The sequence below is a fragment of the Eucyclogobius newberryi genome, unplaced genomic scaffold (assembly GCF_026437365.1).
Source record: "Eucyclogobius newberryi isolate DKJ021-1_F unplaced genomic scaffold, fEucNew1.0.hap1 SCAF_15, whole genome shotgun sequence".
In the NCBI taxonomy this organism is placed as follows: domain Eukaryota; kingdom Metazoa; phylum Chordata; class Actinopteri; order Gobiiformes; family Gobiidae; genus Eucyclogobius; species Eucyclogobius newberryi.
This window is the reverse complement of record NW_027315779.1, coordinates 6,316,216-6,337,385: the sequence shown is the minus strand read 5'-3', so window position 1 is coordinate 6,337,385 and position 21,170 is coordinate 6,316,216. Positions and strand designations below refer to the sequence as shown.

The 21,170-nt window shown below is 40.3% G+C and overlaps 6 protein-coding genes across 7 annotated transcripts; 5 read left to right on the top strand and 1 right to left on the bottom strand.

Annotated features, from left to right (window-relative positions):
- The first annotated feature begins 520 nt into the window (after positions 1 to 520).
- On the top strand, positions 521 to 1,604 carry LOC140360578 (claudin-4-like). Its single transcript, XM_072445833.1, has one exon. The coding sequence runs from the start codon at positions 622 to 624 to the stop codon at positions 1,264 to 1,266; it is 645 nt and encodes a 214-aa protein (XP_072301934.1). The 5' UTR covers positions 521 to 621; the 3' UTR covers positions 1,267 to 1,604.
- A 1,478-nt stretch (positions 1,605 to 3,082) lies between these two features.
- Positions 3,083 to 3,838, top strand: LOC140360579 (claudin-4-like). Its single transcript, XM_072445834.1, has one exon. The coding sequence runs from the start codon at positions 3,147 to 3,149 to the stop codon at positions 3,783 to 3,785; it is 639 nt and encodes a 212-aa protein (XP_072301935.1). The 5' UTR covers positions 3,083 to 3,146; the 3' UTR covers positions 3,786 to 3,838.
- A 2,514-nt stretch (positions 3,839 to 6,352) lies between these two features.
- On the bottom strand, positions 6,353 to 7,330 carry LOC140360576 (claudin-4-like). The gene has a single exon (XM_072445830.1). The coding sequence runs from the start codon at positions 7,287 to 7,289 to the stop codon at positions 6,531 to 6,533; it is 759 nt and encodes a 252-aa protein (XP_072301931.1). The 5' UTR covers positions 7,290 to 7,330; the 3' UTR covers positions 6,353 to 6,530.
- Positions 7,331 to 9,537: 2,207 nt separating this feature from the next.
- Positions 9,538 to 12,241, top strand: LOC140360582 (claudin-like protein ZF-A89). The gene is made up of 2 exons (XM_072445838.1): positions 9,538 to 10,072; positions 11,655 to 12,241. The coding sequence occupies exons 1-2, from the start codon at positions 9,571 to 9,573 to the stop codon at positions 12,203 to 12,205; spliced, it is 1,053 nt and encodes a 350-aa protein (XP_072301939.1). The 5' UTR covers positions 9,538 to 9,570; the 3' UTR covers positions 12,206 to 12,241.
- A 982-nt stretch (positions 12,242 to 13,223) lies between these two features.
- Positions 13,224 to 15,027, top strand: LOC140360577 (claudin-4-like). The gene is made up of 3 exons (XM_072445832.1): positions 13,224 to 13,393; positions 14,238 to 14,474; positions 14,604 to 15,027. Exons 1-3 carry the CDS (start codon positions 13,259 to 13,261, stop codon positions 14,979 to 14,981), a joined length of 750 nt encoding a protein of 249 aa, XP_072301933.1. The 5' UTR covers positions 13,224 to 13,258; the 3' UTR covers positions 14,982 to 15,027.
- A 1,508-nt stretch (positions 15,028 to 16,535) lies between these two features.
- LOC140360580 (claudin-4-like) lies at positions 16,536 to 20,946 on the top strand. Of its 2 annotated transcripts, XM_072445836.1 has the most exons (2): positions 16,536 to 17,092; positions 19,419 to 20,946. In XM_072445836.1, the coding sequence occupies exons 1-2, from the start codon at positions 16,610 to 16,612 to the stop codon at positions 20,331 to 20,333; spliced, it is 1,398 nt and encodes a 465-aa protein (XP_072301937.1). In that variant the 5' UTR covers positions 16,536 to 16,609; the 3' UTR covers positions 20,334 to 20,946. The 2 variants fall into 2 exon arrangements, with proteins under 2 accessions (XP_072301937.1, XP_072301936.1); XM_072445835.1 differs by lacking the exon at positions 19,419 to 20,946 and having other exon boundaries at positions 16,536 to 17,462.
- The last annotated feature ends 224 nt before the right edge of the window (positions 20,947 to 21,170 follow it).

The window sequence follows — 21,170 nt, the reverse complement described above, 5'->3', positions numbered from 1 at the left end:
CCATCCCTTTGGAGTTGCAAAAAGGTAAAACTTTCTGAGGCTATCGTGAAAAAAATGTCACTTTTGTTTATTTATGCTGATTGAAAAGAAATGTAACTTTACATCAGTTTTTGTTTCATATGGATCAGCCCAATGATTACCGCGATATGAACCATAAATCAGGTCAGCAAAACAACAATCTGACGGCAAATTCTTCCATATAAATCTTGCTTGTCCTCCAGCTAAATTATAGTAATTCTATGTTGTGATACATGAATGCCACCTATTTGTGAAACATAGAAAGGATTTGCTGATCATATTTTTTTACTTTTACAAAACCTTTGTAGTAGTATGAGATAATGGTGTTTCCCATTTGCCTAAAGAAGGCACACTGGGGGATGGGGTTCAGGAGCCAAAGGAGGTGCATTGGTGATGTGACCGGATCAGCAGGTCCCACTGACGCTGAGCTGTTGTTTTGCCTTTTTTAGCCCCTCCCTTTTTCACAGAAGAGCTCTTATCCACCTGCTCCTGTGCATCCTCACCCAAAGACAAACTCACCTGACTCCAGCAAGGACTAAGAATTACAGCTCTTTCACAAATCTCTTTTTTGAGGACATTTTTGACCATCTTTTTGAATCAAACATGGTGTCCTCTGGCCTGCAGATGCTCGGGGCTGCCCTGGGTGTCATAGGATGGATCGGTGCCATCATCGTCTGCGCTCTTCCCATGTGGAAAGTCACTGCCTTCATTGGGAGCAACATTGTCACCTCACAGACATCCTGGGAGGGCATCTGGATGAATTGTGTGGTCCAAAGTACTGGTCAAATGCAATGTAAGGTCTATGATTCTATGCTCGCCTTAAGCTCTGATCTCCAAGCAGCTCGAGCTCTTACCATCCTCGCCATTGTGGTTGGCATCATGGGAATTCTCCTTGCCGTTGCCGGGGGCCAGTGCACTAACTGTGTAGAAGACAAGCAGGCAAAAGCCAAAGTCGGTATCGCCGCTGGGGTCGTTTTCATCACAGCTGGAGTCCTGTTACTTATTCCTGTGTGCTGGACAGCCCATTCCATCGTCAGGGACTTCTACAACCCCATGATGGTCAGTGCACAGAAGAGGGAGCTCGGGGCGGCCCTCTACATCGGATGGGGTGCGGCCGCACTCATGCTGATCGGAGGTGGAATGCTCTGTTGCGGATGCCCTAAAAAAGACGAGGACTCCTACTCGGCGAGGTACAAGGCTGCAAGATCAGATGCATCGGCCCCTACATCTTCAAAGGACTATGTGTGAATAATGTAGCCGTTTAAATGGACAGAATGGTGCTAATTGGGTGTGATTGATGGTCAATTGTGGCATGTTGTACAACAAAATTAAATACCTCATGTGAGCGAGGTTTGGAAATGAGCAATTGACAAAGAAACCACACCTAAAGAGAGCTTTAAGGCTTTGTATGCACCGATTGGGTCTACGTTTTCATCATAACTTTACAACATTATTTCATTCACTTACATTTTAAAACATGGGTCACTTTAGGATTTAAAATATTGGCAAATGTTATTATTTGTGTGTTGCGTTGTGTTTCATTTTGTCATTATGTAAAACTGGCCATATTAGTGTGTTTTGATTATGTTAATAACTGTATGTTACACTGTAAATAAATATTTTGGTTACAAACGCTTAAAGTTAAGTTAATTTGTTTAAAAATCTGTATACAGCAGTAGTTGTAGATGTAATGATAGTAGTATAATAAAATAAGCAGAATTAGAAGTATGCTATCTGTATTTAGTGGCCACAATAAAGCCATTACAAACTTCAATTAAGGTCAATTCAAGCACATTAAAACTTCCCTTCCAAAGCATGCGAGACTCATCTATTGTCTGTCGTTCTGGTTGAACAGGTTTAGGTGCGGCTCCAAATGAGACCGTTCAACTGGAAAACTGGTTCCTCCTCAAACTCTGGGCCTATAGGCAACGTTAACGTGACTCTCAGGAAAACAATGGCTATTTGGGGAGAGGGAACAGTGAGGGATTCTGGGAAATTAAGGCCCTAACAATTGAAGTCTGTTGCTTTAAATATAATTTCAGGGACTTCGATTAAGTAATAATCAGAACAATCACGTCTTGAAAATGTCAACTCTGAAAAGTATAGCCTGTGAGTCTATTTCTAAAGGGAAGTGTGACAAAACCCCACCCCTAATTAAAAGTGTTGATGGTGTAAACGTAATAAGTGTGTGAGAGGTTTGGTAGTATCTCAATGTTTAAACATCAACAACAATACTCTGGATAATCTGGAACATTGTAAATAAGTATTTGTTCTTAATATTTCGCCTGGTGAAGGTTAAAAATAAACAAGCTCCACAAGGTGCTGGTCAGCCACAGACTGTTTTCCCCGGCTGTTGCTCCACTGAGAGAAACAGGAAATCATTCCATCCAACTGTTGAGCCCTGTCCTGTAAAATCCTCATTGTAAAGTACTTGCGCGATAGGGAGTTCACTTGTAAATTTCTACATGATCTAAATATTTAAAAACAATTGTGTAGTTTTTGTAAAGGCCTAATTATAATGCTAACTTTTATGTGAGTGTTTCACCTTTTTTCTGATGTTGTGATTGACGGATTTGTGATGTTTTCTCCTGCCAAGACAATATTTAATAAATTCAAATAAAAAAACATGCTGTGAGGGTATATTTTATAACAAAATAATTTGAATGAATAAAAGAGATTCAGATTCTGACACATTTCTTTTCAAATGGGAAAAGATATTTATTTATTGACAAAGTTTGTTATCGCACTATGCAAGTGGTTTGGTTAAGGTTAAGATAGATTCTTTCACTCAACTATTGTTATTTTAATGTATGAACACTGCCTGTGAAGTCTAGCGTTTACCCAAAGCCTTGCCCATGTTTGTGTGAGCACAGGTGGGATCTTTGGCCATTGTTATCGCTCTGAGCATTGCTTGGGGTAACAAAGACTATACGCATCGAGAACAATGACCCCCTCACAAAAAACTAGCAGCTTTTGGATATCAGGTCTCCTTCTTTTGTGCTCTAACCCCACCCAGAACCAAAATGAGAGGCAGACCAAGTCTTATGAACAGATCAGTGAAACCAGAAGACCATTTTCAAGCCGCGAACCTTCAAGTAGTCACTGTTCCATCTTAGAGGAGTTTAATAATGGCTTCTCAGGGTCTACAGATTTTGGGCATCCTGCTTTCGTTCATTGGCTGGTTGGGGACGATCATCACCTGTGCCATGCCTATGTGGCGGGTGACTGCTTTCGTTGGGGCAAACATCGTGACGGCTCAAGTCATTTGGGAAGGCTTGTGGATGAACTGCGTCGTCCAAAGCACTGGCCAGATGCAATGTAAGGTGTACGACTCTATGCTGGCGCTACCTCAAGATCTCCAAGCAGCTCGGGCGATGGTGATAATATCGATAATAGTTGGGATTTTTGGAGTACTCATGGCTATAGTTGGAGGAAAGTGTACAAACTGCATGGACAATGAAACGTCAAAGGCCAAAACATGCATTGTATCTGGGGTTATATTCATCATCGCAGCTTTTCTGATCATTATTCCCGTATCCTGGTCGGCTCATGCTGTGATAAGGGACTTTTACAACCCGATCTTGACCTCGGCGCAGAGGAGGGAGCTGGGAGCGTCGCTGTACATTGGATGGGGTGCGGCCGGACTGCAGCTGCTCGGAGGAGGCCTGCTCTGCAACAACTGCCCTCCCAAAGATGACCGACCGTACATGCCCGCCAAGTTCATCCCAGCGAGGAGCATCTCCAACTCTAATGCGGACTATGTGTGAGGAAAGGCTCAAGAAAGGAGAACACTTGAGAGAGGAGAACACTCGAGAGAAGAGAACTAGAAATTGTTTTGAAGAAGGTTTGCTCGATATAAATCTACTGCCATTACAACTTTGTCTAACTTTATTGTATTGTGTATTGTGGATTGAGTGTGAGAAAAGAATAAATGTAAACAACTGTGAAAATTATTGTCTTCCACATTTTATTTATTTATTATTTTTTAACTTTACATACTTTATGTTTAAATTTTAAATTATGTGTAGTCTATAAAAAACAATATATGCTTTAATAAAAAAAAATGGTAAATGTATTGGACTGGACAATTTAAACCTAACTGATGTAGTTTCTCTGTGTTGTTGTTTTTGGTTTTTAGAGTAAATGAACAATTGTCACTAAACTTAGACACATTTACATGCACTTTTTCCAACTTCCCACGATTGTCCCTGTTCTTATCCTGAATCAGAATGACTGCCTCTAAATGGAAAGTTTGTGAGAGTCTTGTTGAAAACCATAACAAGGAATTGATCATATTTCAGTTCTGATTGATTAACCACACTCACACAATTATTATACCTTTATTTTGAAACATAAATAAATGAAATAAAACACCAAAATGTTTTTGCATGTTGTTGTGTTGATTAATTAAAATAAATCATAACATGCATTTCACTGTTTCAATTGCTTAGTGGTTTAACAATATGAACCATTGCAGTTCTGAACATTTATTAACAATATTAACTATATTTGTTGTTTTATTAACGGACAACAGAACGCCATCAGATGTAAGGAAAGGTCTTGGCACTTTAGCCTATTTAATCTGAGGGCTGTAGTCGATAGTGCGAGCTCCCTAAACAGTTAAGTATCTCTATAGTCTGACCACTGCGACGAGCCGGCCCCTGTCCACGGAGTACCCCGCCTAAGGCAAGGCAAGGCAAGGCAAGGCAAGGCAAGGCAAGTTTATTTGTAGAGCATATTTCATTCAATTCAAAGTGCTTCACAGCAGGAAAAATGCATTAAAATCACAATAAACATTATTGTAAATTTAAGTCATAAAAGAGAAGACTGTTCCAGATTTTAGTTGCATAAAAATTAAATGCAGATTCACCATGTTTAGTCCTGACTCTGGCACCAGCAGGAGGCCGGTCCATGTTTAGTCCTGACTCTGGCACCAGCAGGAGGCCGGTCCATGTTTAGTCCTGACTCTGGCACCAGCAGGAGGCCGGTCCATGTTTAGTCCTGACTCTGGCACCAGCAGGAGGCCGGTCCATGTTTAGTCCTGACTCTGGAAACAGCAGGAGGCCGGTCCATGTTTTGTCCTGACTCTGGCACCAGCAGGAGGCCGGTCCATGTTTAGTCCTGACTCTGGCACCAGCAGGAGGCCGGTCCATGTTTTGTCCTGACTCTGGGCCGCCTAAGGCCCAAAGTCACTGGGATAGGCTCCAGTCACCAGCAACCCCAAACGGGAACATGCAGTAGAAAATGAATGAATGAACATAATCTGATCAAGCATCTGAAACTGCAAGATGAGATAATACATGCACGCAGAGAAGTACTATAGAAAAGGGTAGATTAAACTCACAATTCAATCCAAAAATGCCAGCTACCGACAATTAAAAATGTCATAAGACAACTGATCAACTAAATGTGTACAGATCTTATTTTTAACCACGCATTTTTTAAAAACCTTATATTTTCTGCACAGCCCGTGTGTGTCTTTTATTGTAGCCACTGAATTTTTAAAAATTACACTGACATTCCCACAGACTCTAGGAATTCACTGACGTACACTGATGTAAAGCTTGTGTACTGTATCTCTGCCCAGTATTTGCCCCGCTCCGTCCACCACTCCCCCTCCCTCTTGAGTTTGGACAGGAATTTACAGTCAGGATCAGGACAGAACTGGACCAGACCGGAGACTACAGTGGACTCTGAATGTTTGTTGCCAAGGAGCAGGTTACACTCCCCAAAGAATGGAGATTTATTTACACTGCAGAGTCAAATTAGAGCAGCATCTGTCCAGGCCGGGACGCTGAGAACCTCCTAAATCTCATAAAGTGGTTTTGCCTCGTCGATATATTTAAACCTCAGACAGGTGAAACAAAAAGGCTCGGTGTTAGATTTAGAATATCAGACAGGTGAAATAAAAGGCTGAATGGAGTGGAAATGTTTTATTGTGTCAAAGGCTGCAGACTGAGTACGGCAGATAGTGAGAGAAAAACGTAAAATGCTGAGTGATTCATGTAAGTACATTTAGCTTTGAATTGAGCAGGTTTCCCCCCATCATTTATAAAAGGCTCATTTGCAATTGATGACAGTGGTTCTCAACAAGTCTCAATGCTGAATACAGTTTTATCTCTGAAGAAACATAGCCTATTTTAAACAATTATGCAACAATCGAAATGACATTTTTAACATTTTTTTGTTCCCTTAACCATTTTTGACATATAACAATGCCATATATTTTAAGCTAAAATTTTGTATAAAACACTAACCAAAGATTTAGGTCTTAATAACCATTGTTTGATTAAAAAACAACAACAAATAGAGCGTAAAAGCTTTAAAGACAATGTTATATTTTATTACATCAGACTAATATAAAACATGCCACAATTACTGACAATTTCCACAAGACAACATGACAATTACATCTGATTGCAAATTAATCTGGACAGTTTGCATACATTTTAAACTGAAAACCCACGTGTGTTAGTCAAATTAGTCTAAGAAATGTCTTTTCAAAAGTTCTTTCACACAAACTCTTTCGTAGGTGAGGTTGATTTGGGCGAGTACTTGGGTCCGTTGTATCGGTTCTCTCTAGAGGGACACTGGCAGCCGAGCAGGGCCCCGCCGATCAGCAACAGCCCTGATGCGCCCCATCCAACGTACAGACACGCCCCCAGCTCTCTCCTTTGGGAATCGGGCACTACAGGATTATAGAAGTCCTTTATGATGGTATTTGCTGGCAAAGACACGGTCACCAGGCACAGTGCTCCACTCAAAAAGAAGAAAATGCCAGCTGTAATCGCCACACGTGCTTTTGCCCCCTTGTCACCAATACATGTGGTGCACTTGCCCCCAACTACTGACAGCAAGATACCAAATAATGAGAAGAGGATGGCAATGACGGTCATGGCTCTTGCAGCTTGAAGATCCGTAGGTAGCGCCAGGAGAGAGTCGTAAACCTTGCACTGCATTTGACCCGTGCTCTGAACTACGCAACTCATCCACAGACCTTCCCAAATAGTCTGAGCGACCACAATGTTGTTCCCAATGAAAGCGGACACCTTCCACATGGGCATCATGCAGATGAGGATAGTACCGATCCATCCCAGAACAGCCAGGCCAATGCCCAAAATCTGCAGCCCCAAAGATGGCATGGTCGCTCGCAGTAGTCCTCTCAGGCTTTGAGGGTGTTCTGAAAGTAGTAATGTGTTTTGTACGTGCTGAACAGGGCTGCCCCTATTTGCTGGGTGGGCTGTGGCCTCAAACGGCAAAGACACAAACATCTATCACACTGACATTGGGTTCAGTGGCCCTAAGCAACAAGAAAGACTTCAACTGTGGCCCTATTCAAAAGGACTGTGCAATGCTTTATGGGGGCTTAAAAAGGAGGGTCGAAAATATTCAAAGTGAAAAAAAAAGACTGGATCAGAGGCTGTTTGATGTACATTTTGACAGTTTTACTAATGTATAAGACTTGTTCATTTGAAGTATTTTATGCGATTTAAAAGGAAGGGGAAAATTCAAAGAAATTAAAAAAAAGCAGATACTAGTTCAGGTATTTAGCAAAAGAAGAGACTCCAAAAGGGCATAATACTCAAACTTGAAATGAGTGATGAAAATAACCAAGAACATTAAATCAAGGCTTCTTTGATGCTCATTTAAAGTATACCATTGTTTATCAAGAGTCTTGAATCTGTGTGATGCTTTATTAAATCACATGTGTCAACTCATTCGGTGAAGAATTTTGAAAAAAGTATATTGTATATCTCTTAGTTAAGATTGAAGTGGGTAGTCTGTATCAAAAGTAATTTACTGCATTTTAGTGATAGGAATTTAAACTTTACAATACAAAAATTGGGGGCAAAAGTGTTGACACATTTCACAAGAATATCTAGGTGGCCAACATGAGTTATTTTGCATCATGTCATATACAAATGAGTGAAGAAAATGACATTCTAGAATTAAAAAAAATAAAAATCTTTAAGGAAAAAAACTTTGAACATAGATTTTTTTTTTTTCAAAAGGCACTGGAACATAATGACTCGTACACTTTGCACTGTGGGTAGATTTTGTATCCAAAGAAATTCCTAGTTTGTGAATTTTGATCAGACACATAACTTTTATTGTGATTCTTAAACCAATTCTTGATGGCATTTTCTCCCTTTCCAAAGCTTTAACGTACCTGAAATAAAATGGAACTTTGTCATTGATGCAAACATTTCAGGTGAATGTGATTACACTGATCACAACATGCGGCCCACTAAATGTCACTGCTGCTTTTTACTTTTCAGCCCATTTTATTTTGAAGTCTGCAACCCAACTCAAAGAACACATTTTGTTTCCACACATTTTTAAACTTAATCCAAAAGCATGAATTATTTAAATATCGCAGCACTAGTTAGGCTTTTAAGTTCACTAAAAGGTAAATAAATAAAGCCTGTCTGTGGGTTCAACAGCCCGAAGGCAGCTTTTATTTACAGCAAAAGTAAACTTTAGACGAGTTGAGATGGATTGAGTTGCTGCTGCAGTGGTGAGGCTCCAGGCCAGGACTGCGGTGAGGGAGACATGCTTGGAGTGAAAACACAAGATTAAAACAAAACAAACCCATTTCCACAACAGAACAACACCCAGTTACAAGTGCCACCACAACCACAAACAAAAAATAAAGTCACCCTCGAAAGTGAGCCTCCACCACCCCAACTACCTAAAGCCCTTCACCAACTAAAATAATATTAGATTTGCCACGGAATATTAAAAAATGTAAGTGCATGAAGTATAATAAACTGCAATCAGCACAGTCTGCAACCACTAAGCAGTTAGTATGGCATTTAAAACATAATTACATTTATAAAATCACACTTAAAAGCAAACCTTCACAACATGAATATCTGGACTGTTAGGACACTTAAAATGACAATGTGAATAATACAAATATATGTTTTTTTTACATCAGGTTACACATTATACAAAACAGATATGTTTGGCTCACCGGAACCCACCATGAGCACAGGCCTAGTCAGGAAAAGGAAGTGAATCTATGCACCTCTGACCTTTATAATCTCTGTCATGTGACTCCAACATGTTATCAAACTAACTCTGCCATGATATGAAAGAAAAGTATAACATATCATTTATTCTCAATTGATAAAATCTCAAAGCTCCTCATGAATGTGGGCCTCATCCCATTTCTGTTCATTTGCCTCCATGACTCCTCTATTCCTCAATTCTTCGATGTTGTCAATCAGAAATGAGAAGACAGCCAATCGAAAAACAAGCTCCCTCTCTCCTCTTTGGCCTTTTCCCCTTAGTGGGTGGGATTTACAACCGAGGGATCAAGGAAACAAGTGAACAGAAATGGGACGCAGCCATGGAAGTTGCGACAGCTTCTTAACGGTCACAGGTGTTCCCAATCTCTCACTCCCAAAACCAACCAATCAGGAGCCATCATTCTGCCCACCTGACCAGTTTAAAGCAGCAGTTTTGAATTTCAGTTTGTACATGCTCCGGTGTTGCAGTCAATCCCGCCTTGTCCAGACTTGAAACGCTGTGGACTCATTTTGCACCATGGCATCTGCTGGCCTCCAGATCCTTGCTGTCTTTTTGGCGACCGTCGGGTTCATTGGAGACATCATCATCTGTGCCCTGCCCATGTGGAAGGTAACTGCTTTCATCGGCAACAACATCGTCACTGCTCAGATCTTCTGGGAGGGCCTCTGGATGAATTGTGTCATGCAGAGCACCGGCCAAATGCAGTGCAAGGTGTACGACTCCATGCTGGCGCTGCCTCAGGATCTCCAGGCTGCCCGTGCTTTGGTCGTCATCTCCATCCTCATCGTGTTCCTGGGCCTGCTCCTCTCCATTGCTGGAGGCAAGTGCACCAACTGTGTCGAAGATGAGGAATCCAAAAGCAAAGTCGCCATTGCCTCTGGTGTGTTTTTCATTGTCGGTGGCATTCTGTGTCTCATTCCCGTCTCCTGGTCGGCCCACGAAATCATCCGCAACTTCTACAGCCCTGTGATGATTGATGCCCAGAGGAGAGAACTTGGAGCGTCCCTGTTTATTGGCTGGGGGTCCGCTGGGCTGCTCTTCATTGGGGGGGCCCTCTTGTGCTGCCAGTGCAACCAGAAGGACGGCAGGTACTCTGTCAAATACTCCGCTCCTCGCTCTACTGCTAGTGCCGGTGCCTACGTCTGATCGCCTTTGAAGTCTACATGCAGAGAACTGAATGGACTTTTAAAAATGTTTTTAAATCTGTCTTAATAAATTAAACTTGTAATTTTAAATTTCTTGTCTTTTATACACTTAAGGGTTGTAGCTAAGGAGTGTAGGGTTTCTTTTGGCCTTTGTGCCATCTTAACATACAGCGTGTTATCGCCTACTGTTAAGATTGTAGCCTAAAGGATATCTGCATTTCTTGCATTCTCTGTGGATTTCTGGAAACTTGAGTTTAAATCTACTCACACTATTGCTACCTAGTTCAAAAAAGTTAGCCTTTTAGCTTTACCAGATTCAGAAATTAACTTAAGCTGTGCTAAAGTATTTGTTGCTTGGCCCATGAGACCAATGTGCTGCAAGTTTATTTGTAGAGTACATTTCATACACAAGGCAATTCAAAGTGATTCACAAAGCAGGAAAAATGCATTAAAATTACAGAAACCGAAATATAAATTATCAATCCAACTGAAGTCTAAACTAATCGCAAACAAGTGAATCCTTTCAGTCATGCGCAGCTAAACTTTAGCTTAGCTTTGAACATTGTCAGTAGAAGCATTGTCAGAGTAGAAGCCTGTCTCTCATCTTCAGGAAGACTCTCCCAGATTTTAGCTGCATAAAACTGAAATGCAGATTCCCCATGTTTAGTCCTGACTCTGGCACCAGCAGGAGGCCGGTCCCTGAGGTCCTCAGAGTCCGAGATGGTTCATATGGCACTAACATATCCAAGATGTACTTTGGTGCTAGGCCATGGAGAGACTTGTACACAAGCAGAGCTGCTTTAAAGTCTATTCTCTGAGCCACAGGAACCAGTGCAGAGACCTGAGAACAGGACTAATGTGATGGTACTTCCTGGTTCTAGTCAGGACCCGAGCAGCAGCGTTCTGGATGTACTGCAGCTGTTTTACAGCTCGTTTGGAGAGGCCAGTGAGCAGGCCGTTACAGTAGTCTAATCTACTGGAGACAAACGCATGGATAAAGTGGCCCATTTAAAAAAAAGTGTTTCTAGGAAAAGTCTTTACTGGAACACTGACCATACATTGGTGCACACATTGTAAGACTAAGGACAATCTTATCACTTTTGCCCCTTTAATGTTTAGTCTGTGCTTTTCTTTTGCCTTCATAAAGGAATGGGTTACTTTTTAATTAAGTTATATGGCTAGTTGCCATTAAGTCTAAAACTACATTTTCCTAATACAAATCTTATCAGGTGGGAATTTTTTTTCTCTTGTCCACTCTCTCACCTTCTATTCTTTCCCACAGCAGGAATCAGGGCGAGCGAGAAACCTGATCTACAAAGTAACTTCAGTCTCCTCCCTTTTTGCTCTCATACCAGCATTGCAAACAAAGAAACCACCATCAGAGCTGTTTACGCGAAACTTTCTTGCTTCCTTTCAACTTTAACTGATTTTTTTGGGATATTGAAAACATGCAAACTCAAATTGTTGGGATAATTTTGTCCATAATCGGATTTCTTGGCACCATCCTCATCTGCGCACTGCCTATGTGGAAGATGTCTGCTTTCATTGGCTCCAACATTGTAACTGCGCAGGTGTTCTGGGAGGGCATCTGGATGAATTGTGTGATCCAAAGCACTGGCCACGCTCAATGTAAAGCTTATGACTCTATTTTGGCACTGCCTCAGTCTCTACAGGCGGCTCGAGCCCTTGTCTGCGCCTCAATAGGGGTGAGTGTGGTGGCTATTGGACTGACGGTGGTCGGAGCGAGATGCACAAACTTCTACAGCCGTGAAAGAAGAATGAAGACTAACGTCGGACTTTCTGGTGGGATTGTGTTCATTATAGCAGGGGTTCTGTGTCTCATACCTGTAAGCTGGTCAGCACACAACATTATAACTGGATTTTACAACCCGCTGGCCATACAGGGACGACCAGGGGAGCTGGGAGCTTGTATTTATGTGGGGTGGGCGTCCGGAGCGCTGCTAGTCATCGGAGGAGGGGTCCTGTGCAGCACCTATGGGTGTTAGTGTGCCATTGATGCATGGACTGCAGCTAAAATAGACTTTTCAAGCTTTGTTTCATGGCATTTGAATCTTGTATATTTCATTTGGACGATGAATGTCTCCTTTGATGAAATAGCTTGTGACTGTGAGAAAAGATCATGGGATATTAGACAAAATTATAACAGCATATCTTTATATACAACTTTCTGATAGTGCAATATTTTACTAGTCTTTGTTTTTATTTTAATGAAGGAGAAACAATATATATTCTGTATAGACTATGCATTAAGATATTCTATTAGCTTGTAAAATTAAGAATTTATACACTATTGCGTAAAGTTTGAATATTGGCATAACCTGTTTTTTTCTTTTTTGATATATTTTTGTGCATATGTTTAGATATATTATGTTACTTTTCATGTTGTAACTGGACTTTTTCTGAAATGAAATGTAAATGTGAAAACCACAGTCTTATGCCTTTTTATTTTTAAGTGATAAAAATGATTAAACGTATGTACAGGATATTGATGATATTGTCACAAGCTTGTGATAGGTGTTATGAAGCTGTTTGTGCTATGAACCTGTTTGTGTTATGAAACTGGATGTTTTGATCAAACTTTTCTATGTTAATCTCTATGAAGAAAAATAGCAGTATGTAATTCTTAAATCTGTTTTGTATTTATGTTGTCAAAATGTTAAATATTTTGTGCACAAATGAAGCCATTTTGTTAGATTTTATTTTGGCGACATCTGGTATCCAGCATCCCCCAGTAATGCAGCACATTGAGTCACACACTTAACATTTTAAGTGAGGTATGTTTTAATTATTTTGCTTCCCAAACATTAGACTATTTATCTCCTGGTTTACAAATTAAATTGGAAGGGTTGAAAGGTAAATTGCGGAACAAATATATTTGTTTTTGTTGTCAAAATAGCTGTTCAATTATGTACAAAACCCTGCAGAACTAGATTTCTATTTGACATGGTGTTTTCCAAGGATGTACCTGCCTTTGTTTGTCTAGTGACAACAGACCCAACCCAAAAGTGCACATTTAAAGGTTTTGCGCATCTGTGAACATGGCTGGACAGTACATGCAGATGTGGGGTTTGACTCTTGGTTTTATGGGTATTTTGGGGGTGGCTTTGACGTGTGGACTCCCGATGTGGAGAGAGACATCGTTTGTTGGTGCTAATGTTGTCACCGCTCAATTGGTAAGTTGCTAAACTACTCTTGGTAAGTGACTGAAATAACAAATATATACATTTTAAATTAGTATTTTTAAATTAATCTTTATTAGTGCATTTGAACGACAAAACCACAGTTATACAGAACATAGACATCATCGGACAATCCTAACAATTATCAAATATTTTATAGATCTTTATTTCACCAGGATTGTCCCGCTGAGATATGGGAATCCTTATTCAATGACCTACCGCTGGTTCCCAATCCAACCCACACTTTTGGAGCTTTAAAACGTAGTGAACATGATTATACTTGAGACCTATTTTTGACACCATGTTTTTGGTGTCGTTTATAATGTTACATCCTGGTTGGACTGTAGAAAAAGTAGAAAAAGATTCAGTTATAGTCATCTGGACTCTGTTTTTGACTACAACTGAATCTTTTTCTACAATGGAACACTCCTGGACGAATGAGGGATTATACTGACTCATCCTGGTTGGATACGAGCAGCAAGTAGAGGTAATTTCTCAAATGTTACGTAGCAACCATAATGTTAACAAAGGCCACATTTTTAGACAAGATACAAAATAGTTTTGATCTGACAAATATTATTGCCTCATAACACCTTTATTTTGTTAAACAAATTGTCAGAAAATGTTGTGAGTTTCGAGTAAATTGTTATTCATTTTTTTATGTAAAGTTGAATTTTCCTTCATAAACTGCAACTTGACTGGCGTAAAACTAGAGAAAAAATATTTACCACAGGTCACACCTTAAACATAACCACATTTACCATTTCAGTCCCAACCTGAACTCTGCCCTTGTGAAACAGTTTCATCCAAATGTATATTCGTGACCTGTGTGTTGTAGGTTTGGGACGGTCTGTGGCTGCATTGTGTGGTCCAGGCGACTGGACAGATCCAGTGTAAGAGGCACTCAGCCCCCTCTCTGACAGCGGACCTCCAGGCGGGACGCGCTCTCACCCTCATCTCCATTGTCTGTGGCTTCCTGGGGTTCATGGTGGTAATGTTCGGAGGTGGAGTTGTGAACTACAGTGGAGAGGACCCAGACCCAACCAGATACGAGAGCCGTTCTACCAGGAAGAAGGTATATTGATTGGTTATCATTTGCTTTGCAGTAAACGTGGATTATGCTTGATTGTTCATTCAGCAGATTTGGCTTTCTACCTCCCACCTCTGCTTTCTTCACTGTAAATCCTCATGCTGTTTGTTTCAGGTCCGTATTTTGGGTGGGGTTTTGTGTGCTCTCGCTGGTGTCCTGTGTCTTATTTCGGTCAGTTGGTCGGCCGGCATAACCACCTTCATCAACAATGACCCCCTTGTGATCACGGCCCTGAAACGTGACATTGGCTCCTCCGTCTACATCGGCCTGGTCTCCTCTGTGCTGCTGCTTCTGGCTGCGCTCCTCATTGGGTTGGTCTGCTGGGACAAAGACACACCTCCTCCTCCTTCATCTGACTATTACATGGACACAGGTTCAACTCCAAACAGGACGTCCCAGAACGCACGTTCTCCTGAGTCTTTGTACCGGCAGACGCTGCAGAAGTATTCAATAGAGTTTCCTGACCTTTGGACTCCTCCTATCATCTTGTGACGTAGTGAGAAATGTTTTGCTCATCTTCCAAGACATTTCCATTTGATGCCAATCTTAACCTGTTAAAAAATAAACTGCTACTACTACTTCTTCTACAACTACTTACTATTACCACTATTACTATGACTATTACTACCACTTCTACTTCTACAACTACGACTAATATAATTATAATAAAATACATTGTTTTGTGACATTATTGAAGGTTTTGGACAGGCAGTACATATTTAAATCCACGGGCTAGTTTCCATACATTGCCCTGACAAACACTTTCTCATTCATATACAAATGTATATACCCTGGAGTTAATGTGTGTGAAGTGTCATTCCTACAGACACAACAACAGTATACACTGCTGTCTGCTGCCCCACTGCGGCACCTGCTTTTCTCAGCTGATGTAAAACCAGACATTTCTACCAAATTATCCACCAAACTGTTAGAAGAGCATGAGAAATTGCGCTTCAACCCTGCTTTGCTTTTCAGACCAGATGAGATTGGGGATTCAAAATGGTATATCAATACACTTAACTGTTTCCAAATCAATACCATTGCTAACACTATCTTTCTTTTCTAACTTTGTAACTCATGTCTTATATATATTATGCCTATTGTTTTGTAATTCTTTCATGGCCCATACACTGGCTGAATGTTGTTGTAAAGTCATGGTAACCGAGTGTATTCAAATTAAAATTCACCAGTCACAAAGTTTATTGGCTCCGACTGAAACTCACTATCCCAGTTTCATGTTGTCACTCAGCTGCAGTGACACACCAAAACCACAAGGGGCACTGCTGTGGCCAGTCCAACAAGGAAATGCCCTTATATGGAAACAGCCATGTCATTACTGACGTATGATCTCCAAATATGGTAATATCCTATGACTTCCTTGACTATTGGAAACTTCAGAAAACTCCCTATAAAATTTCCACGGATAAAATTGATTGGATGTTTTTTATTTTTTTTATTGACTAGTCCGGACGTTTAGGGTATGACTCAATGAATGTTAATGTGTTGTATTTATCTTTAGTTAGAATGTAAAGGAAATATAAAAATAAATACATACATAAACACATGGCTGAAATAATGAATAGCAGCTATATCCATTAGAGATTGTGAAATTATTCTCTTATTCTATAATTGTATTTATTTATTTCACACCTTCTTTCTCAAATATTTTTTGTGCTGACTAAATATGAGTAATTGTATGGGTATATTTTTATTCAATAATTAGGATTTAGATGATTTACATCCCACTTTTAAGGCCTGAGAGTGACATTAATTTTAGTTTACTCAATTTATGTTTTTGAACTTTATTACTTTACCCACTTTTGCTTCCAAACTGACACAAATTTTTTTATTTATCACATTTTTACTCGAGGACACACGCATACCAGTCAGTTGAATGACCCTTTCAATAAACATTTACCAGTATTTTCAAATGCGTTTCTACTAAAACCCATCTCGGTCAGGTTTGTCCACATTACGACAGAAACAATTGGCCCCGCCTTCTCCTTCAGCTACAAGTACTTCACAAAACAGGGCATTGTCAAACACTCTTGAGTCTGAACCAACCCACAACAACTCACATTACTTTTCCCCTGCTTTTTTGAAGACCTAAACCTGCCAAGATGGTGTCCACCGGTCGACAGATGATAGGATTCGTCCTCGCCATCTTCGGTTTCTTGGGCAGCATCATCATTTGCGCTCTACCCACCTGGAAAGTCACTGCATTTATTGGCGCCAACATTGTAACTTCGCAGGTCATTTGGGAGGGCATCTGGATGAACTGCGTGACCCAAAGTACCGGACAAATGCAATGCAAAGTTTACGATTCCCTTCTCGCTTTACCTTCTGATCTCCAAGCAGCCAGAGCTCTGGTCGTCATCGCTATTGTCATTGGAGTCTTGGGGATCCTGCTTGGTGTCGTTGGCGGGAAATGCACCAACTTTATGGACGACGAGGTTCAAAAGTGCAGAGTGGCCATCGCAGCTGGAATCGTGTTCATCATCGCAGGGGTGATGGTGTTGATTCCGGTTTGCTGGACCGCCAATACCATCATTCAAGACTTCTACAACCCAGTCATGGTCAACGCGCAGAGGAGGGAGCTGGGTGCCTCGCTGTACATCGGATGGGCCTCGGCCGGTTTGCTGTTTTTGGGCGGTGGTCTCCTGTGTAGCTCATGTCCACCCGCTGATGAGAACAATTACGATGTTAAGTACTCCAAAGCGCGCTCCGCGGTCAGCAGCAAGGCCTATGTGTAAGACCAAGAGACTGTCAAAAGATGGACAATATATGGTTTTAGTTGATAGCACCAAAACTACTGTTCAAATGTATGATAGAATATTGTTTTTTTACTAACAATTGTGGTTGCTATGATTATGCAACATTTTAAAACATGCCAGCATATTCCATTAATATTAAAACATGTCAATGTACAGTAGTTTTGGGACACAACAAATTAAAACTGTTAAAGACAACCTATACATGTGAAATGTGCCTACTATATTTGATGTTAAAACCAATAATTGTCAAGAAGAAGTTTCATTTATATGGTTCTTAGAGGAAACATGTTACAGACTGAGAAGCTACAACCTTTGGCTCTTCTAATTTACGGCACGTTTAAAAAAAAAAAACAAGGTTTTTACATTGATATACCGGTACAGCCTTTAGTCACTATTTTCTAGTGATTCATTAATGTGCATATTTTATATTAACTTTGATCTGTTTTGTTGATTTACTAAAAAAGGCATTGTGTAATTAAATACAAGTGAGAAATATTGTGCTTGTAGAACCTGTATTGTATTTTTATGTTTTTATAAATATTATTTTTCCCTTACATTTGAATCGTTTTGCTTTTATAATCCCTCGTGTTGCACGGAAATATATTTGTACTGACTTCAAATGACTCTTCTGTGACCTCAACTATTATTTGTTATGTCAATGTTCTAAAATGCTTTTGTATTTTAATACACAGTTCACTTCTTTAGATTCATGTGTGCTCTTTGCTGAATGTCGACAAACTAGAAGCGTCTACTTCTTTGAGAGGTGACTTGAAAAACCAGTTCAGTGCCAATCTGGGCTCCAGTTCTTTGTTTAGGCCAAAAGAGGCACGGGACTTACTCTTAAGTTATCACTGAATCAATACATTATTTACAGCAGCATGGTTCAAATAAACACATATTTCTTGTACAAGTTCAAAGACAATTAACACGGTGAGTATGGGAAAACTGCTTGTAACAAAAAGCCACAAAGAAGAGGCTTATTAAAGAAGTCAATGGACCTGGTTTCTATTAAGCCGTTTCAGATCAGTATTACATGATTTACAATTAAATAAATGTAAAATTATGATTTATAAATGCCCAAAAAATATACACATCGAAAAGGCATATGTTTTCTTTAAAGCCCTACTTTATTTATTTTATATTATCAGCCAAAAGCATGTTTATTCACTGTGGATGTTTTAATTGTGAGCAGGCGATTGCCACAAACCTGACTCTTACTTCAAACAAAATAGAAATGCTGTTCCTCTGGCTATAATATTATTATAGCAGTAAAACATATGTAAAGATTGTTCAGAAGTGTTGTTTTAACGTTTTATTCCTACCATGTGTCACCCCCAGAAAGTTACACATTGTTACTTTAAATTGTGTAAACTGGATAACACACAGTGATACCATCCCATTGAGTACTGAGACAACCTCGTGAGATATTTGGTCCGTAAAGTGACCTGTGATTTGGACATGTATTTGGAGACTGCTGTGGCGCTGGGGGAGGGGAGAGCATGTTTTAAACAGGTTCTTCTGCACACACACTGAAACTCATTAGAATGAAACTCAGTTTCCCCACTCTGCTCTTTTTCTTTCACATAAAGACATCGTGCACATATTTACATTCAAGTAAAAATATTTATGAAATAACATTAAGGCACTAACGTTGCTATACCAAAACTCTTAAAACACTTTTATTAATGTAGATGATTCGTGGGCATTATCTAAAGGTCATTAAGTCAACAAGCAAAAAATTATGAAAAATAAATGACGTGTGTGTATGTATATGTTTCGTTTGAACTCATATGCGTTGAAAAAGTAAAAACAATACATCCCAGTGATGTCATGGTTACACCTGTCTCTATGGCAGATCCCCTCCCTTCTCTCTCAATAGAGTAGGTGTGGTTAAACAACACATGAACAGAAACACACAGACATACGCTCAGGTAACACAATAGAAACCAGCATTCCACTCAAGAGACGAACATTTAAAGGATACTCACGCTAAAATCTAAAATCTTGTCTGGAAAATCTTGGAGGACAGTCTGACGGCACTGCGTTTTTGACGAAGAGACTATGTTTTGTAATAGACACAATCGAGGTATGTGAACTGTACTGACGCTCCAAAGTCAGAGGACAGAGAGAGAAGAATCCGAAGCAACATTTGTAGACGTTTAATATGGCGTCTGTTGGGATCCAGATGCTTGCGAGTGTCCTCTGCTTGGTCGGCTGGGCTGGCATCATCTTTGCCTGTGTACTTCCAATGTGGAGGGTGACTGCTTTTGTGGGGAGCACGATTGTCACCTCTCAGACTATTTGGGAGGGCATCTGGATGACTTGCGTGGTCCAGAGCACGGGGTTACTCATGTGCAAACCATATTATTCCATGCTGGCACTGACGGCTGACCTCCAGGCGGCCAGGGCCCTCATGATCCTGGCCATCACAACGGGTGGCACCGGGTTGATCTTGGCATTCATTGGTGGGAAATGCACAAAGTTTTTGGACGACAAGGGGCCTGAGATGAAAAAGAAAGTTGCAATTGCAGCTGGCGCGGTTTTGATTGCCACTGGATTGCTTTGTTTGATACCTACGTGGTGGACGGCTGGTGCGGTGGTGAAGACGTTCTACAGTGCGGCGATTGATGCCCAGAGACGAGAACTTGGAGCATGCCTCTACATAGGATGGGGGGCGGCCATTTTAATGATAATAGGAGGAGGTTTGTTTATAAGTTCAGCGTGCCAGCTCAAGTCCCACGATGCAGACAAGAACCAGTCAGTGAGATACATCAAGGTCCGATCTTCAAATGGAGGAAGTCAAGCAGTGTCACGTCACAGGCTACCATCAGTCCAGAATCATCCTGTTGGAGCAATGTCTCGAGCACAAAGCAATGGGGAGTCGGATAGGTCATGGGCACCATCAGAAAAGTCCCAAATGAAACGTCCTGGATCAGCCAAGTCGGAATTAAGTGAAGCATCTACAACAAAGTCCCAACTAAAACGAGCCGAGTTAGACGAAGTGGCAGAGTTTTCCCAAAAGGACGACGAGGAAGACGCCTCAACAAATCCAGCCAAAACATACTTATAATTTCTTTACTTTAAAAATGTATTCTAGTCTGCAGTGGACAATTATCTTATGTGATGTATACGGTTTTATGAAGGACAAAAACGTGTGATAGATAATGTTTGAATGTATAAGCTCCTTTTCCCTCCATCCAGGCCGGGGTTCAGACCAAACTGGCTGAGGGTATCCAAGTTTCAAGAGGGTACAAAGGCAATACTATGTATCTGTGTCATTAGTGGTACGTCTCAAATGAGGGTGCACCCCTGTAGACCTGGGCCTGCGTCCAGTGTTGCCTCTGTGCAGCATAAAGAAGAGATTTGAAAGTGACATATTTTACACATATTTTATTTTATACAAATATTTTTCTGTTGTTTTATTACAATTTTAGCCAATGTTTTATAGGCACTAAAGTTTGAGGTACCAAGTAACAAAAGGCTTTTATTTTAGAACTTGTACTTTAATTTGAAAATACATTTACAAGATAAAACGTTTTTTCAGCAAATGTTAACTGTAAGTAGATTTTTACTCAAAATGTGAGTAAACTATTATGGACATTACTTTGAGTGGCAGTTTTGAGTACCTCTTCCAGCTCTGACAAAAGTGGCACTAATAATCAGTTTTCGGGTGGAAAGTGCAATCTCAGCCTCACAATGCTTTTTCACTTGATCTGACAAGCACTGTGAGGGAACTTTTATTTCAAATATGTTTACACTTTTTGTAAAATTGTAAAATTTCTATCGTCTGCTTGTATTTAACATGAAGATACCTTATGTTCAATAAAAACAATACATATTTGAAATCCCACAAATTGTACTGAAATAATCTACTCGGAGTCAATAAACAAAAATAAATGTTACTAAA

Excerpts from the sequence above, each read along its gene's own strand:
- LOC140360578 (XM_072445833.1), top strand. The coding sequence starts at position 622 with ATGGTGTCCTCTGGCCTGCAGATGCTCGGGGCTGCCCTGGGTGTCATA.
- LOC140360579 (XM_072445834.1), top strand. The coding sequence starts at position 3,147 with ATGGCTTCTCAGGGTCTACAGATTTTGGGCATCCTGCTTTCGTTCATT.
- LOC140360576 (XM_072445830.1), bottom strand. The coding sequence starts at position 7,289 with ATGTTTGTGTCTTTGCCGTTTGAGGCCACAGCCCACCCAGCAAATAGG.
- LOC140360582 (XM_072445838.1), top strand. The coding sequence starts at position 9,571 with ATGGCATCTGCTGGCCTCCAGATCCTTGCTGTCTTTTTGGCGACCGTC. Across the intron at positions 10,073-11,654 it reads AGCGTCCCTGTTTATTGGCT|CTCAAATTGTTGGGATAATT; the intron begins GGGGGTCCGCTG and ends AAAACATGCAAA.
- LOC140360577 (XM_072445832.1), top strand. The coding sequence starts at position 13,259 with ATGGCTGGACAGTACATGCAGATGTGGGGTTTGACTCTTGGTTTTATG. Across the intron at positions 13,394-14,237 it reads ATGTTGTCACCGCTCAATTG|GTTTGGGACGGTCTGTGGCT; the intron begins GTAAGTTGCTAA and ends TGTGTGTTGTAG. Across the intron at positions 14,475-14,603 it reads GCCGTTCTACCAGGAAGAAG|GTCCGTATTTTGGGTGGGGT; the intron begins GTATATTGATTG and ends TGTTTGTTTCAG.
- LOC140360580 (XM_072445836.1), top strand. The coding sequence starts at position 16,610 with ATGGTGTCCACCGGTCGACAGATGATAGGATTCGTCCTCGCCATCTTC. Across the intron at positions 17,093-19,418 it reads CGCAGAGGAGGGAGCTGGGT|ACGTTTAATATGGCGTCTGT; the intron begins GCCTCGCTGTAC and ends CAACATTTGTAG.